This window comes from Pleurodeles waltl, chromosome 3_1 (assembly GCF_031143425.1).
Source record: "Pleurodeles waltl isolate 20211129_DDA chromosome 3_1, aPleWal1.hap1.20221129, whole genome shotgun sequence".
NCBI classification, from domain to species: Eukaryota; Metazoa; Chordata; class Amphibia; order Caudata; family Salamandridae; genus Pleurodeles; species Pleurodeles waltl.
The window spans coordinates 1,628,704,123-1,628,722,013 of NC_090440.1; the positions used below are offsets into that span (position 1 = coordinate 1,628,704,123).

Sequence of the window (17,891 nt, forward strand, 5' to 3'; positions counted from 1 at the left end):
CCCCCTAAGTTAAAACTGTTCCAACACAACCGAAAGGGGCCCTCTATTAAAAAAAGTCTGATCCTTCTTTTTATTAGGTGAATATGTTGTTTCAATTCTGTAATTACCAATACTAGTGAAGCATGTCGGACAGGTGATGGACCAGAAGACGTGCTATGTTACTGTTTTTTTCATAATTGATCAAACAATTAACAAATGGGCCTAATTCAAAAAGGGCTGGAAGGGAGTCAGAAATTAATTCCTTTAGAATTATTGCCACATTTAGAGCAGGTTTCGGATTTTTCAGGGATTCACAAATAATCACTGCAGTTATCCAGTCTATGACAGGGGTAGACTGTACAGATAATTTTAATGAATAACATTTATAGATGACACATTTCTTCTAGAAGGCAAATTCTGCATGAAAGTAATTTCTCAATTGAAAACACTTTCCTCTGTATTAACATCAAATATGCAGATATCACCTATACATTTCGATTTGCAAACATGCCTTTGATCCAAGCACATTTACATGTATTGGGAAACCACTTAAAAGAGATGTGGGAACACGTTGATCTATCCAAGGAAACGCAAAGTCCCTCCCCATCTCTAAATGTTGGTTTGCAGCATTTCCACCAACCTGGCAGAATTTCTACATGTGTAAGTCAACCTTACAAATGGGAAGCTCCTTTGATTTTGATTGTTGAGCAGGAATAGATTAAAATGTCTGCAAGGAAGCCTTTTATGAACTTAAAATTAACTTAGATGTGCAAAATGCTTTGTGAATCAGGCCATTATAATTAATTTTCCTTGGCTCAGTTCAACAATCAACAATTGGAAGTTCCTAGAGGCAATTCAATGCACAAAGTGCACTAGAGAATGAAAATAGTCAGAGATTCTGAAAATAACAAAAAAAATTCTCTTCACTAAGGGCCAGATGTACTGTCACAGAAGTGGCCCCAAACTGTGACTCTTCCCTTTGCAACCAGCATCTGTTTTTGAAAACTGACTTATGTATTACTAGGTTGTTTCACAAAATATTGAATCATAGGTAGGCACAGACTGACCTGCTTAAGGAAAAATAATTAGGCAGGTCACAACTTGTGAGGCTACAATCACAGGGATGGTGGCCTGCAAGGGTCAGTAGGCCATATATCCTATGATTGATTTTTGTAAGAAATTAAGTTGTTGGTAGGAGGGAGAGTGAGGCCTTCTTAAGCAACTACCAAGCAACACCCTTGTCAGGGTGAATCACATACGTCACTATATTAACCTGTGCTTAACCCTTTGGCAGCCTGGCACAAGAAGAGTCAGGCTTAACTTGGAGGCAATGTGATACCCTGACACCGGTCCCAGGATGCTTGTTGCTGGTTTCGGGAGGACCTGACCTGGCAGTTTGGGCTAGACTGTTCTCATCGAGAACAGGGTCAAGACTGGTTTACATATGGCTGGGTCCAAACTGGAATGGTTTGGCAAGCAAAAAAAACCCTATGGATTACACCCAGATCTGTGACTGGGGGTGAATGTTTGATTTGTTCAGCATCCCGTCCATTATCTGTTTTTTTTGCATTTGTCGACCTAAGTGGAAAAGGTATGCCAGACGTGGGTCCCATGCTCGCTATGCCACCAGATTCAAGCTAGCCTGGCTGAACTGGCTGAAGAGGGTGATACCCCGAAACCAGTCCCAGGATGCTTGTTTCTGGTCCACGGGAAACCTGGCCTGGCAGTTTGGGCTGAAAGGGCTGCACCTGATCTTACATAATGCAGTCTCCAACCCCCTGGTGAGTGTCTGGGGCCTGTCCAAGGCAGGGTCCTGTAAACAAGAGATACTTTTCTTTGAAGTTGGGCAACTTCACAGGCAGAAAGGGGTATAAGTATTGGGCCCAAAACCCCAGACTTGAGATCACTTCTGGAATCAAGAGGAACCTCTGCCAGGGAGAACAGCTGAAGAGCTGAGGAGAAGTGCTGCCCCTTCCTTTGACTGTACTTTGTTGGGCTATCCTGCAGTTGCTGCTTCTGCTTGTGAAAGGGGACAAAGACTGGACTTTGTTGTGCATTCCTGCTTGAGAGGTATCTACAAGGGCTTGGAGTAGAGCTTGCCTCCTGTTTTGAAGCCACAAGGACAGTAAAGGCTTCACCATCCAGTTCTGAGTCTGCCTGTTGTGGACTCCAGCTTGCTAGAAGGTGCCATTCCAGTTCCTTTGCCCTTCTAAGTGAATTTCTGGAGAAAACCTGCCTAACGATGTCGGACGATGCCGTGCGACTTCGCTGAGGATGCTGCTGCACGGAAACCGTGCCACCTGCCCTAAAGCCATGGACCTCGCAGAAGTGCGACGACTCCAACAACTCTGCAGGCTTTGTGTTACCGCAACCCCTGACCGTGGACAAATTATCAGAGATTGAAGTGCAGTAAGTCCAACATCCGTGACACCTGACGCCATGGCACCTCCTGCGGCCTTGTGATGTCATTGCAACCCCATGAGGTCGCCCCACAGCATTGTGACTTCGCTGGACTTCATATCTGCTGGAACCAAGGGACCGACAACTCGCAACTGACGCCAACTCACCTCCACTGCTCTTCAGTAAGGGCCCGATGCCACTGCGCAACACCTCTCCTCCTCTGCCCTGCAGCATCGGAGCTGATACCGCATCGGATCCAGCGATGCCTCACTCCCCGACTCTGTACACCAGCCTGTTTTCTACCTGTTTTACAAATATACCGTACCTGGGGGTCATATGACTCCGTAAATGGCGCCAGTGGCATGCCATTGTGGAAAACAACTCTGTCACTACGCCGCTTAATGCCAAATTGCAGCATTTGTTTTTAAGTGCTAACATCATGTTTTTAATGATGTATTGTGGAATTCTATTGTATTTGGTCTTGTTAATTTAGATAAAATATTTACTATTTTTCTAAACCTGTGTTGTGTCATTTTGTAGTGGTTTACTGTATTACTGTGTGTGTTGGTACAAATACTTATTACATTGTCTCTGAGTTAAGCCTGCCTGCTCGTGCCAAGCTACCAAGGTGGTGAGTGGGGGATTAACTGAGCGTAATTCTCCTTTACCCTGACTAGAGTGAGGGTCCTTACAAGGACAGGGGGCAATCTGACTGCGAACTAAATTCTCCATTTCTAACAGCAGGCATCAGGCACACAGCAGCCCTCTTGGTGCAACAGGCAGTCCTCTTAAGCACACAGTAGGCCACAAGTAGTAGGGTAGTCCTCTAAGAGCCCCTCTGAAGGTCCAGAAGTAAACTAAAGAATGGCACTGAGGGTCCTAATGTTATGCCTGGTGCCCGCTTTGAAGTGGAAGAACAAGCAGGTGCTTTTTCTCCACACACATGTCTGAAATTTCCTGTTTCCCTACACTGGTCCCAGGCTGCCTGCAGTCATAATAGCCTAGTGTGAAGTTCTGTGTGTGTGCGCTGAGGCAGTGTCTTTGAAGTGCAAGTGGGACTGTGCACAGCTCCGCCCCTTCATCCAGCTAGGATGGCCCATCCTGCCAACACCTTGTCCCTCTATTGTGTGGCTATCTGGAAGGAATACACAAAAGCCAACTGCCAACGGCACCTACTCCTGTGACAAAGGAACAGGCTGCAGAAATCAAATGGTTAGGACAAGAAAATGGCAGCTTTCTGAAGGTGTCATTTTTCAGAATAATAAATTAAAACACAATTTTACCATAAAAGCAAATTTTAAATTACAATTTCTTCGACACAAAACACAACATTTGTACCTGTTGTCAAACAAAAGTTATCATTTATTAAACGTAATAGGGGGACCCATTTCTAGCATATTAGAGAGATACGCCTCACAAGAGTGAAAAAAAAAAGTGAAAAACATAGTTTTGTGTTTTTCACTAGCAGGACATATAAAACTTAAAAGTACATGCCCAACTTTTTAAGGACAGTGCACTCTGCCCTATGGGCTGTTTAGGGTCTGCTTTAGGGGTGACATATGTGTATTAAAAATGGGGTTTTAGGCCTGGCAAAGGGTTTGTGTTGTCAGGTTCATTTGACTGTTTAAATTAAAAACTGCACAAAGGCTACAATAGCAAGCCTGAGACATGTTTGAAAGGGCTACTTAAGGTGGCATAGCGACCACTTTACTAGGGACTTCTAAGTAAATTAAATATGCCAATCAGGTCTCATCCAATTTTGCCATGTTTTAGGGAGTGGGGGTGGCACTTTAGCGCTGGTTAGCAGTGGAGAAGTCCACAGAGTCGTAAAACTACCCAAAATCGGTTCAGAAAAAAAGGAGGGTGAAGGCAAAAAGTTTGGGTGTGACCCCTTCGAATTTACGATTTGGAATCCATTTGGAAACCCATTTTAGGCTTCAGTAAAGTTTTATTTAGTACTAAACTCGGTTCAGTACATTGAAAATAAAGGTTTAGCTGCTGCAAACACTCCGATTGCGACTTTAAATACTTTTGTACATCTGTCCCTGTATTGTTACAGCACTGCTGTTTCCCTCTGCTTGTAAAGCTCTTGATTGCCCCTATGGCTATGTCTGCACTAAACAAATTCCTTAAATAAATAATTGTAATTCTATTACATATGCTTTGGCATTTGCATCTATCTCTGCATATTGCTATTCGGGGACGAATGCACTTACTTGTGGTACTTTTGGTAGAAAATAGTTAAAACAAGAAATGTCATCTTTTGAACCCAGAGACGTAAAGGTTTGTTGTGAATGAAATTCATTGTGTCAAAAGCAAGCAATGGCAAGGAAAAATTCAGGAAGTTACACTTTTCAATCAACCTTGATTCAGGTAACCTTAGCTACAGCAATTACCGAGGCCAAGGAGAAACATATTACCGTGTTGAAAAGTCTACAATAAGCACAAGCTCTGATTGGCTAAAAGTAATCTTTTTGATGAAAGTTGGTGCTAGCATGTAAAAATAAACAATGCCAGAAAGGATCCACTTCATAATAAAGTGTGAAGGGGCGAGGCAATCGGTCACTGTTTTCCATTCATTAGCGATAATTAAATCTCCAGTGTGCCTAAAATCAGAGTCAGTGTCCTAAAGTGCTTCTTTTATGATAAACTATGACCTACTCCGAGTCCAGAGGAAGAAACAACTGAGCGGCGGGCCGGTATGTGTCGCTCACTTCTGAGATGTTAGATTTTAAATGTACCGTTTAAAGAATAAGACTGGCCAAAAAAAAACGAAATTTGTTAGCCTTCAGGTGTGTATTACAACAAAAGGCAATGTGTTATTTTCCCAATGTTAGGGTTACTTTCAGTAACATATCTATGGCATGGATGCAGTGCTCTATAAAAGACGTGCTGCAGTATGTTGCATGTTGAAGGGCGTAAACTAATGCCTTTTTGAAAGTTTACACAGATTACGCCACTCCTGCCTTAAATCTTAGTCAACGTTGTGGATATTACCTGACCTGCTGACTTTGTACATGTGTATTACGCTCTATGGTGTTCTTTCCTGCACTTCGTCTATTGAGAGGCCTTTAAAGCCTTTGAACTGTTGATAATCCCGAGGATATTCTAAAATGTTGAGTAAGGAAGATACAGCAGAGAAACATGTACATTATACAGGCGCAGCTCCTCCATTAGGGCAGCAGCAGCTCCAAACCTTTTCCCAAAAAAACGATAATAAACGATGTATATTAGTGTTTTTTTGGTAAAAGGGGCGGGTCCACAGGCTATGACGAGCACTGAGGAGAAGTACACAGCACACCCCCTCACTGCGTATGTATGTTTGGCTTTCCGTTGCAGGCCGGCCAAACACACATGCGCGGTAGGCTGTCTCCAGCCCAGCACTGGGTTGCCAGGCTTGAGAGAGCAGGCACAGGCTCTCATTCTGCCTGGGAGCTCCTTGGCTGGGCGCTCCCAACCAATCCTAACGCAGCTTTGAGCAGTGTCAAGATTGGCCACAGCCTCTCTGCAGGACAGGAGCAGCACGGTGGTGACAGTGGCACAGGTACGTTTTTTTAAAATTAATTCCCACTTCACCAACCACCACCCCACCTGTGTGTGCGACGCTCCACCTCTATTTAGCACCGCAAGCCGCTCCTGACATTATATGCTATTTCCAGGCCCTGCTCTGCCCAGGCAATGCGGGTCCCCTGACGTTATTCTTCCCTAACATGTTCACTGCTCTCCCTGGTCCCCTACAGCTAAGAACTAGCTGATACAGATACTTAAATCAGTTTGATGGCTCTCTGGCAAACCAGTATGCTACCTTTCTCTGGCAATTTAAAAATCATCTGAATAAAAAGCCATCAGTCAAGGTTTACATTTTTGCTATTTAAAGTGGTTTTTCTTTCTCTCTTTCTCTCCTTGTTGCTTAAGAGAATGCTGACTACAGTAATAGTAAACCCACTAAATTAATTTTTCTTTCCGTGGAAATATATTAGTACCGTTTGGTTACCCTAGATGATGCCTCATATCTGTTCATACAAAAGGTCTAAAACTTTTTCAAATCCTGTTACCATTATTTTATTCTTAACAAACTGTGTTACTTTATCCTTCTTTTCCATATGCCCCATTTCCTAACTTTTCATGCACTTGAAATACAGTGGATGGAATATCTGTCACTTCTGTGATGGAGTGTCCTGTACACCAAACTCTCAATTAGGTCCTAGATAGTTAAGAGGCCACCTATTCCACTTACTTCACAACATATCTTAAACTACCTTATATGAAGAATTCCCAGAGGCTTTCCACTTCACTTTCTCCAAGCCCCCTCTAGTTTGGGTCACTTGAATGAGGTGGTTGAACACAGAAATGTTGTAATGTCAAGTGTTGTAGGGAATCAAAATCTAACAACAGCCACAGTTCTCTGCCGTACTTATCTTTATTTTCATGCTTCAGATATCTGTAAAATATAACTTAATTTTTTTCTTTGCCATCTTCTATTCAACAACAAAACAATAGCAACAGAACTGGTTGTTCTACCTTGTCTGCAATTAACAGAATCCGTATCAAGAGACCATCCAGAAGGGCAAGCGCAGGAGTAGAACCTTGGGCCAGATGACGAAAGTAAACACAAATGACTGCATGAAGATGATGCACATACATTGACTCCTAGGAAATAGATAAAATAGTAAGTGAATGTTAGATTGGTCCTAACAAAACAATTCTATCTGTATTTGATGGGATTAGCAGTGAATGCCATTAAACATATAAATATATATATATACATTTACTGCAATTCAATCCTTCTAATCATGAAACATTCTTTGTTATCCCCTCCCTCATTTCCATCATTGTGTACTACTAATGGCATGCAAAATAAAAATAATTTAGAGCATAAATATGTTAGAATTTTGTCATTAGGTTGGCATCGAAATATAGTTATGCTTACCAGGAGATTGTTTTATTGGATGTACAGCGGAAATACCCATTGGCTGTGGAATATTATATATCAGGACAGTTTGATTTCTTCCATTCCATTTGTTTGCTCGAATAATTCTATTAGTGTGGCGGTCACTCCAATATACAAAGTCCTCATAGACAGTTATAGCATGTGGATGTCGTAAAACCTTTTACAAAAAAATATAAGCAACACATTGGTTAGGTATCTTTAACTGAATACAGGGTCCTCCATTATGACAGGACCCGCTAAAGCATTGAGAGCAATTATAAATTCCTATGGTAGATTTACGATATTATTCACAAACAAGGGATCATAGCCAATGGTCAATGGGGGAGAGCTTAAAATGTCAGCTATGTACCTGAAAATATAGGTGGTGGTTTCCATGACTTGGAATCATAGGAACCTGGTGAAATAATTTTATTGTCAGAAGATCTAAACAGCTCTTAATTGGTAAGAATTTGCCTTCACTAGAAACTTTGAAGAACACTGCATTGTATACCACATCCATAGACAAAAGGTACATGTTTAGAGTAATGGCATGTATTTGTTACATTTTCAGAATCACATCAATTATTAAATCAAATTAATATGTGAGAAAATCTAACCATTTCTAAGGTTTGACACTGCTGGATGAATAGCTGTCTTCTCTGCAACATAAAATCATGTAACAATTCACTATTAAAATTTGTTAACATCTGTTTAGAACGATGTGAATCTAAATCTTTGTAAAGTATACTTCTTGATTCAAATCTCATGTGACCCAGTTTTGAAATAAACTGGGATCTTACCAAGTCACTGGCTAAAACCTGACGTCGGTTGTTTCCATTGTAATCACAAAAATCGATGTAATCCAAATATGCATCTGCAAAGTAGAGCAGTCTATTTGGGTAGTCAATTGAAAGACCATTTGGCCAATAAATCTTCTCACTAACAATGACAGTTCGCTGCTTGCCATCCATGCTGGCTTTTTCAATCCGGGGATTTCTGCCCCAGTCTGTCCAGAACATCACATGAGCACTGCAAAAAAGGAGATGAGTTTTCATCAGCATAATTAAAACTCTTATTCTAATTATCTCAATACATGATTAAGCACACATTACTTTAGGTATATACTTTATCTATAAAATAATCAAGTGTCTAGTCTTTAAATCTTATTGATCTCTGAATCTGTTTCTCAGGGTCCATAAATCTATTTCTCTTTCTAGATATCTAACAAAATAATGTGCAACTTGCTGCAGTTGCCTTACTTCATTAGAAGGGTTTCAAAATCTACAGTCAGTTAACCAAATCAGATTTCAAGAGTATGTTGAAGCATAATCATTACAGTATTTTCTTGGTAATAGTCCTTCAAAATAAATATTAATATATTTTCTGGTCCCACTGACTTTAAAGATTGTATTTCCTTTCCCTGAATGTAGGATATATGTTTTTCTGAAAGCTCCTATCAATCATGGCTGACATAGTATGATGACTCAAGGTATCACAATTCATATTTCATATCCCGGAGAGAGAAGTACATTCTAGTTATTTGTATCATTGAATTATTAATTTAGTAAGTTTGGACAATCTAAGGCCCGTATTTCTACTTTTTTTGCGCCGCATTTGCGTCGTTTTTTGACGCAAAAACGGCGCAAACTTGCAAAATACAAAGGCCCGTATTTATACTTTTTTTAGCGCCGCATTTGCGCCGCTTTTTGACGCAAAACGGCGCAAACCTACAAAATACAATGGTATTTTGCAAGTTTGCGCCGTTTTTGCGTCAAAAAACGACGCAAATGCGGCGCTAAAAAAGTATAAATACGGGCCATTGCAATGTATTTTGCAAGTTAGCGCCATTTTTGCGTCAAAAAACGACGCAAATGCGGCGCAAAAAAAGTATAAATACGGGCCTAAATGCTATTCAAACTTGTGGTTTAGCAATGCAGGCAAAAAGCATATTGAGCAAGGAGCCAAAGGACACTAGAAGATGCTTACATATATGTATAGTTATCAATTCTTCTGTAGTGTCACTTGGAAATAGAACACAGCTATTTTCACCAACTACAAAATAGGGGAGATGCCCATAGCTCACAGCACGACCAAGGAGGACTATGGGGACCAGACAGCAGCGTGGCAGGAGCCGCTTGTCATTCTGCTCTTGCGCCAACCGGTGCTTAAACCTGACTCACCAACCCCGCTGCACGGGACACCCACAGCTCGCAGCAGGACCAAGGAGGACTACGGGCCAGATAGCAGCATGGCTGGAGCCGCTCTTCATTCTGCTCTTGTGCCAACCGGTGCTTAAACCTGACTCACCAACCCCGCTGCTCAGGACTTCCATAGCTCACAGCAGGGCAAAGGAGGACTATGGGGCTCAGATAGCAGTACGCGGGAGCTGCACATCATTCTACTCTCGTCCCAACTGATGCTTAAACCTGACTCACCAACCCCGCTGTGCAGGACACCCATAGCTCACAGCAGAGCCCAGGAGGACTACGGGACCCAGATAGGAGCACAGCAGAAGTCGCTTGTCATTCTGCTCTCTCGCCAACCAGCACTTAAACCTGACTCACAAACCCTGCTGCACTAGATGCCCATAGCTCACAGCAGGGGCAAAGAGGACTACAGGGCCCAGATAGCATCACAGCAGGAGCTGCTCATCATTCTGCTCTTGTGCCAACCGGCGCCTAAACCTGACTCACCAACCCCACTGTGCAGGATGCCCACAGCTCACAGCAGGGCCAAGGAGGACTACGGGGCCCAGATAGCAGCGTGGCAGGAGCTGGTGATTATTATGCTCTCGTGCCAACCGGCGCTTACACCTGACTCATCCAACTCTGCTGCGCCGGATGCGCATAGCTCACAGCAGGAGGAAGGAGGACAAGGGGACACAGATAGGAGCATAGCAGGAGTCGCTTGTCATTCTGCTCTCTCGCCAACCAGCACTTAAACCTGACTCACCAACCCTGCTGCACCAGATGCCCATAGCTCACAGCAGGGGCAAGGAGGACTACGGGGCACTGATAGCATCACAGCAGGAGCTTCTCGTCATTCTGCTCTCGTGCCAACCGGTGCCTAAACCTGACTCACAAACCCCACTGTGCAGAATGCCCACAGCTCACAACAGGGCCATAGAGGACTACGGGGCCCAGATAGCAGCGTGGCAGGAGCTGGTGATTATTATGCTCTCGTGCCAACCGGCGCTTACACCTGACTCATCCAACTCTGCTGCGCCGGATGCGCATAGCTCACAGCAGGAGGAAGGAGGACAAGGGGACACAGATAGGAGCATAGCAGGAGTCGCTTGTCATTCTGCTCTCTCGCCAACCAGCACTTAAACCTGACTCACCAACCCTGCTGCACCAGATGCCCATAGCTCACAGCAGGGGCAAGGAGGACTACGGGGCACTGATAGCATCACGGCAGGAGCTTCTCGTCATTCTGCTCTCGTGCCAACCAGTGCCTAAACCTGACTCACAAACCCCACTGTGCAGAATGCCCATAGCTCAATGCAGGGCCAAGATAACAGCGCAACAGGAGCCGCTCATCGTTTTTTTCTCACTCCAACCGGTGATTAAACCTTGCTTGCCCTTCCGCACCCATCAGTGACTGAAGAGCTGGGCTGGGACATCCCTCTTTGGCCTGGTAGAGGATTTTCCTAGACTTTGGTAATCATCCAGCCATGGGTAAACTTAAAGCTCCAGAGACAGCAACAGGGGGTTGGGGGCAACCCTTGACAGGTTCTTAAAGAAAGCAGTCAGGGCTACTGAGGATGAAATCCAGCAGGCACAGCAAAGACTGTCTTTACCCTCATCTTTAACATCTCCTACCAATTTGGGCCCCTCACTAGAGAGAATGTAACAGGGGCTGGAAATGTATCCTATTCAGTCCTGAGAGGATGCAAGGCAGCCCCTTTCGTGGAGAAAGTCTTTAGTCACACTGGTTGCTTTGCCCCAGCCAGTACCATCTCTGCACTAACTACAGAAGTGGGTGGAATTAATCAAGTGTGCTGCAACAGTGGAAAAAAAGAATGGCCAAATTGGGAAAAGGAAGATGGCGGACTTGGGTGCGAAATCTAAGAGACTATGGCCCATATTTACACTTTTTTAGCGCCGCATTTGCGCCACTTTTTGGCGCAAAAACTGCGCTAACTTACAAAATACAATTGTATTTGCCAGTTTGCGCCGCTTTTGCATAAAAAATTACGCAAATGCAGCGCAAAAAAGTATAAATATGGGCCTATGTATGTCCAACCTTGGTTCACAACCTGCTTTGCAGATGGGCACGGACACACAAATGTGAGGTCCTTCATTTGATACACCTAAGAATTTTGGTGATTACTAGAAAACATTTCTGGTGGAAAAATTTGAATGTATTTTGTCATGCTTAGGGAAAATTAAAGCTCAACTTGATTGTTTGGGTTTGATGTGTTCAGTGGACACATTAACTAACACTGTCGATGATGATGCTGTAAATATTGCAGATAAATTGGCACCTTTGCATAAATTATATAGGGATAATAAGGAAAGTAGTGCATTGAAAATTGACTCTGTTAGTATAACGAGCAGTGCCCACAAGTATTGGAGCCAGTTCCGTTAAAAAATGCTTCTAGGCCATCTAGTAATATTGTTAGGCCTGTTAATGAACCTGGGAAGGCTGTGCATTATAACCACAAAGGCAGCACAATGTCAAATGATCTCAGGAGGCCTGGGGTAAAAGAAAACCTGCCACCCTACAAAGGGGATCAAATTGTCTCCCTTCCTCCAACTTCCACTTGAGTGTACACCATATGTTCTGATCTTTAAAAATTTACCAGTTTTTTCCCTCAGGTAAAGTTGAGGATTTTTATGGTTTAAAAATACAACTATGAATTGATTAAATTCCCATGTGGGGAATTGCATGTACCTCTAGTCAGAGATAGAAATGGTTAGGATGATCCCTTGGATTGGCCCAGGGCCAAAAAAGGGTTGCGAGAGATTGTGTGATTGTAAGTTTTAAGTCTCCTGATTCTGTGGATTTTTTCCTTAATACCCTAGTTGGCATCTTCCCCACCATTCTATGAAAAGCATCCAGGCAGTTCAGTTGGGGTACTTTTATAGGCCCAGGGATCGAACTTGTGCTGATTCTACTATACACAAAACCCAGGCTAAAGGGAGTACTCCACATTTTGTAGTTTCCACACACAATTCATTTGACCAATTAGCCACTCTGGATGACTTGTATTGATGCCTGTACAATATTTCATCTATTTTGGGTGCAGATGGTATGCCAACAGGGCGATCGAAGGGAAGGGGCTGTGGTTTCTCAGCTTAACAAAGCTGACCTCCTCAATATTAATTTGAGTGAGGAGAAGGGGAAGCAAATACCAGGGAATGAATTAAAGGGCTGCCAAAGAACTTCCGGCCATCTCCCCTTGCCTATAGCTTCTATAAAGCTAATAGATTTCTCCTGGAATTTACCGGGCGTCAAGCCCAAGTTAAATTATGTGAATTGGGGAAATTTTGTAGATGGCTTTGATATGTGCATCTTTCGAGATACATGGTTTGGTCCAGAGGGTGGGATTTACAAATATTAGCATTGAAGCAACCCCCTCACAAGGGTCAATGTTAGCTCGCAGTGTATCTTAAACAGATTAGATGTTAGTTCCAGAGACATACTGGTTATTAGATTTAGTGATACACAGAGACTAACGTCAGCATTTGTGGTTAACACTTATAACAGATTCCCCTCACAGCTTCAGGAATTGCCTATGTTAATAGCCTTGGATGACTTTTTGGAAAGGATTGAGGGAGTTGATCTCTTTTTGGTGCCAGGAGACTTAAATTAAATACTACGTATGACCCCACGGAGCTGAGGGCAGTGGCCTCACAGGAGGAAGACAAGTAGTAGGGAGATCCCTTGTTTGGGTGATGCCAGCCCAGCCTGGCAAACAAAAGTTGCTTTTCAGATCCCTCTACTAACACTTAAACATGGTCTATGAGCATGCAATTGTTCCAGTTCCGATAAGCAGCTAAAGCATACATTTAAAGAGGGTCAACTGTGTTTCACAAATGTATTTTATTTTATTAGAATGACCTTCTTGGAGGTATATGAATGATATGATAATAATTGAAAAATTGGATAGTGATCACAATGCTCTGGTTGTAGATTTGGATTCGATGCTGTTTGACCTTGGAGCTATTCCAGTGATAGTGGAAGTTCATCCTTTGGTCACAACTAATAATAGGAGGATCAAATGGCCCAAGATTGAGGGCCGTAAAGATGTTATGGCCAGTATCTATATGAATGTGGTAAATGCACTTAGATATTTGAGGAAAAACAAGGGTGATATACCGCATAGTGTAACCACTTGTTGTAAATTATTGGAAAACATCAAATCCTTCTTCTATAAAGCAATGAAGGGTAATGCTAAATGCTTAAATAAAAATGAATGGTATAATGAATCCTGCAAGGCTTTTAGAGAAGAAATGAAGGAAGCATTGAAATCTGGGTGCAGAACAACAGTGGCGTATAAAAGGAAGCTATATCCAAAAGCTCAAAATGTGGGACTGGGAGGAAACCCAATGGAGATATTTACTAAAATCTGCTAAAATAAGGATGGTAAATTGTTCTCGCATCTTGCAGCAAAGGTACTAAGGGTCAAGTTATTAAAGAGGATTACCACATACAACCTCAACTGTAGGAAAGTCATTTTAGTGTATTATATGCTGACCTGTGCCCCAAGGTCAAGGGGACAGTTGGGATATTAAGCCAGGGTGCCCAGTAGAGCCTTGGGGAACCAGAACCCATTGTTTTCAGCTTGGAGGAAACAAGGCGAGCCCTCTCTGCTCTACAGAGATAAAATTCCAGGTGACCTGTACCTCACTGAAAAAGGAGAATGGAGGGTTATTCTTAATCAAAGATTTAACCCCATTTTGGAAGGAGCACGAATCCCTGACTCTTGGTAAGAAGGGGAGGTGTTCTGAGTATATTAAAAGGGTGGGGGGGGCGACCCTACAAATTATAGGCTTATTAGCCTCATAGATATAACTCAAACACTTTTTTGCAGGCAGGTCTTAGGTAGATTATTGGATTGGATAAGGGAAAACAACATTCTCTCGTCCCTTGATGCTGGTTTTAGGGAAAACACTGATACCATGGATCAGCTGTTTAGGTTTTTGCTTATATTATGAAAATATGTGGTGATCAAAAAAGAACACATATATGTGGTCTTCAATGATTTATGGGCTGCTTTTGACCTTATTCCTAGGTGGAAACTGTGGGAGGTATTGGACCAGCTGGGCAACCCAACTTTATGCAGTTGAATATAAGGCTCCACCAGACACATTATGCACAAATAAGATGGGGTTGTAAAGGGGAGCTCACTGACCGCGTTAAGGTGGACAAGTGAGTGAAGCAAGTGTGTCTATTGCCCGACCCTATTCACTTTGTGCCTTAATGAGCTAATTGAGTCCTTGTTCGGCTGTAATGAGATCTACCTAAGACTGCTGGTTGCCCTGTAGAATCACTTTTGTATGCGGACAATACTTTACTGGTATCAAGAACACCGTTGGGACTTCAGAACTTATTGGACAGATTCTCTGAGGCATGTAAAAATCTTGGGCCAGAGATAAATATCAATAAAACAATGTGGATGGCATTTATGGCCTTATTACAAGACTGGCGGTCAGAAGACCACCAGCCTAGTGGTGACGGAAGGACCACCGTGGCGGTTTGACCGACACATTACAAGGTTGGTGAGCAGAACCGCCAACCTACCGCCGTTCCCAACACGATCTCCAATCCCGATGAGGTGACACGGTGCAGGTTGTAATTAGCCAAGGTGGCACTGAAGTCAGCACCGCCCTGCTGATTACAACCTTGTCCTCTGCCAGCCTTTTCATGGCGGTCTGACAGCCACGAAAAGGCTAGCAGAGAACAAGTGCAGAGGCCCACAGGGGGGGCCCTCCACTGCCCATGCCCAGGGCATGGGCAGTGCAAAGGTCCTCCTGTCCAGCACCCTCAAATTACGCATTGTCTGCTGTGCGGACAGTGTACCTTTTGAGGGTGATGGTGCCCACTGCGTGCAGCAGCATTGCCGCCGCCTATCGTATAAGCCGGCGACAGTGCTGGCGCACCTTTCCTACTGGGCTGGCCAGCGAAAACCTTGGTATCTGCTGGTCAGCCTACTGGGAAAGTCGCAATGGGGCCATCAGGGAGGTCACCAGCTCTGCTGCGACCTCCCCCTCAGGAGATTGCTGGGCGGATGTTTCCGTCCGCCAAGATCATAATCAGCTCCATAATCCCTATAATCCTATATTGGTAAGGTAAAGATGGATACAATCTATTTAGAGCAGGTTAGAGAATTTGATTATCTAGGGATAAGGCGTTCTAACATACTAGCATGGACTTCACATATCACCAAACGTCAGCTTACCCTTCAGAATATCAGCTGTGCTCTATTAAGGAGAGTAAAAATGTGTAGGTTCCGACCAGTTAGTCCCATTATTTAAATACATCAGGCCAAAGGGGTCAGTGCTGCACTTTATGGCAAAGAGCTATGGGACATATATAATCTGGGGGGTCTGGAAAAAGCTGAGAACGGTTTTATGAGATCAGTTGTAGGTCTACCTCAGGATACACCCATAAACCGATGCACCTGCATTTTGGACTTCAAAATATTGCCCATGTCGCAGCATTTAGACCATTGATGTATTGGCTGCATGTATAACTTAACAGAAAACCATTCCCGTTGCGGGAATCACTGTCTGAAATCTTGGAGCTTAATCGTAGAGATAGCATCCCCTGGTTGAAACATGTGAAATCATGATCAATCACTCTTGGCATGGGTGATTTGTGGATTAATCCACATTACATTGACAAAAACTCTTTAGTGCTCCTCAAGGAAATATATTGTGGCCATATTTGTGATACATGGCTGAATGAGGGTAGCATGGGGGAGTTGATGAATAGGTTCTTGGCCTTTAAAGTTAACTTGCAATATGAGGAATTTATGAGTATTATTGAACCTCCTCAGGCAAAGACCGTGTACTTAAAATTTAGATCTAGCATCTTGCCATTAAATAGCTTGGAATGGGTTAAATATCTCCCCCTTGTGCCCGGATTGCCAAGATACCCGAGAAACTGAAGAGCATTTTCTAATTCTTGCCCTTACTATATCAAGATTAGGCGGTCTTGGCTACTACCACTTTGCTGAGCATTAGCATCAAGACAGTTGAGGTTTACTATAAAATCCTCAAAAGCGATGATGTATTTTAACTACAACAATACAAAATCGATGGCTGTAACAATGAAAAGTTAATGTTACATTTATGGCGCTGTGACCAAATGCCTTCTGCATACAGGTGTGTACTATGTCCATCCTCCGTTACTTAGTATTCCTAATTACATGGTCCCTTATAAAACAAATGGAAAAAGTATTTGACAACCAAAATTAGAAAAAATAATGATTATATTTAACTGTAAATGGTAAGATGCTGACCAGCCTTAACACGATCACTGTGCTTTTTTTAAATGTGCTTCACTTGTAGTTACTCACATGCTCTCATGTTCATGTACAATTTGTTGAAGATTTGATAAGTTTTTAAAATTTGATTAGTCTACCTCCGAGTACGGAGGCACTCACGGATGTATTAGTGTACATTGTGAGTGATGTACTGAGTAGAGTTACAGCACTACACTTAACTGCTCATGTGTGATCTCACAAGTAAAGACCAGGGCACTACACACAAACATAACTAGGCGCCAAGGAGCCTCCATCACTAATTGTAATTTCAAGATGTTTCCTAAGTTATACTATTCATAATACCATTTTAAACAACATTCAATTAACATACAGTTGTCCTCTGTGACCTTTCACAATATGAATCATGCATTTCTTTTATACAAAAATAGCATCTTTATGTTTGTCACATTGCTGACTTGATTCACGTTTCTCAGAATTCTCTGAAGTTATTAGTTCTTCTGGGTCAAAGTCAATGTAATTCTTGATTTCCTAGTAACTTTGGAATTAATAATTGATGTAAGACACCTTTAAAATCATTAATTTTTAATATCCTTAATAAAGTGATTTGTGGCTTTTCCCTGGAAATGATTTAAAGTTAATGTACACTGTTGAAGTAAGTATTGGCCCCAGGTTGACCTTAAGTTATTAGCAGGGACTTGTTAAAAAATTATTATCTGTTTCTGTTTCTTAATTGATTTTCTCATATTGGAAATCTATAAGATTTCTTAGCACCCTGTCTCTTTGGAATGATCTGTAGTTATTGGATACATTAGACAATATGTTTCACATATATATTGAAGTAAATAGATATTCCAAATCGCCTTGAATTAGTTTGTCTTCAGGTATATCAGAAGAAGGCTGTAATATATCTATGAAGCAAAATATCACAATTGGATATAAAATAGTAGTGTAACTGATAAAGACAATGGTTTTAAAGAACTGTTTAATTGTGGTCAAAATATTTACTGCAAAGCATTTTTAAACTAAGGGCCTGGTTTAGATCCTGGCAGAGGGAATATTCCGTCACAAATATGACGAATATCCTGTCCGCCATATAAAGATCCCCATCGGATACAATGGGATTGT

General features: G+C 42.4%; 1 protein-coding gene across 1 annotated transcript in view; it reads right to left on the minus strand.

Moving 5' to 3' along the window:
• Positions 1–17,891, minus strand: part of LRP2 (LDL receptor related protein 2) — a 363,947-nt gene that overhangs the window by 154,605 nt on the left and 191,451 nt on the right. The window contains exons 29-31 of the mRNA XM_069225286.1: positions 8,110–8,338; positions 7,310–7,487; positions 6,901–7,029 (exon numbers count right to left, since the gene is read on the minus strand). Of these exons, the coding sequence (XP_069081387.1) occupies positions 6,901–7,029; positions 7,310–7,487; positions 8,110–8,338 (536 nt within the window). The remainder of the gene's footprint in view (positions 1–6,900; positions 7,030–7,309; positions 7,488–8,109; positions 8,339–17,891) is intronic.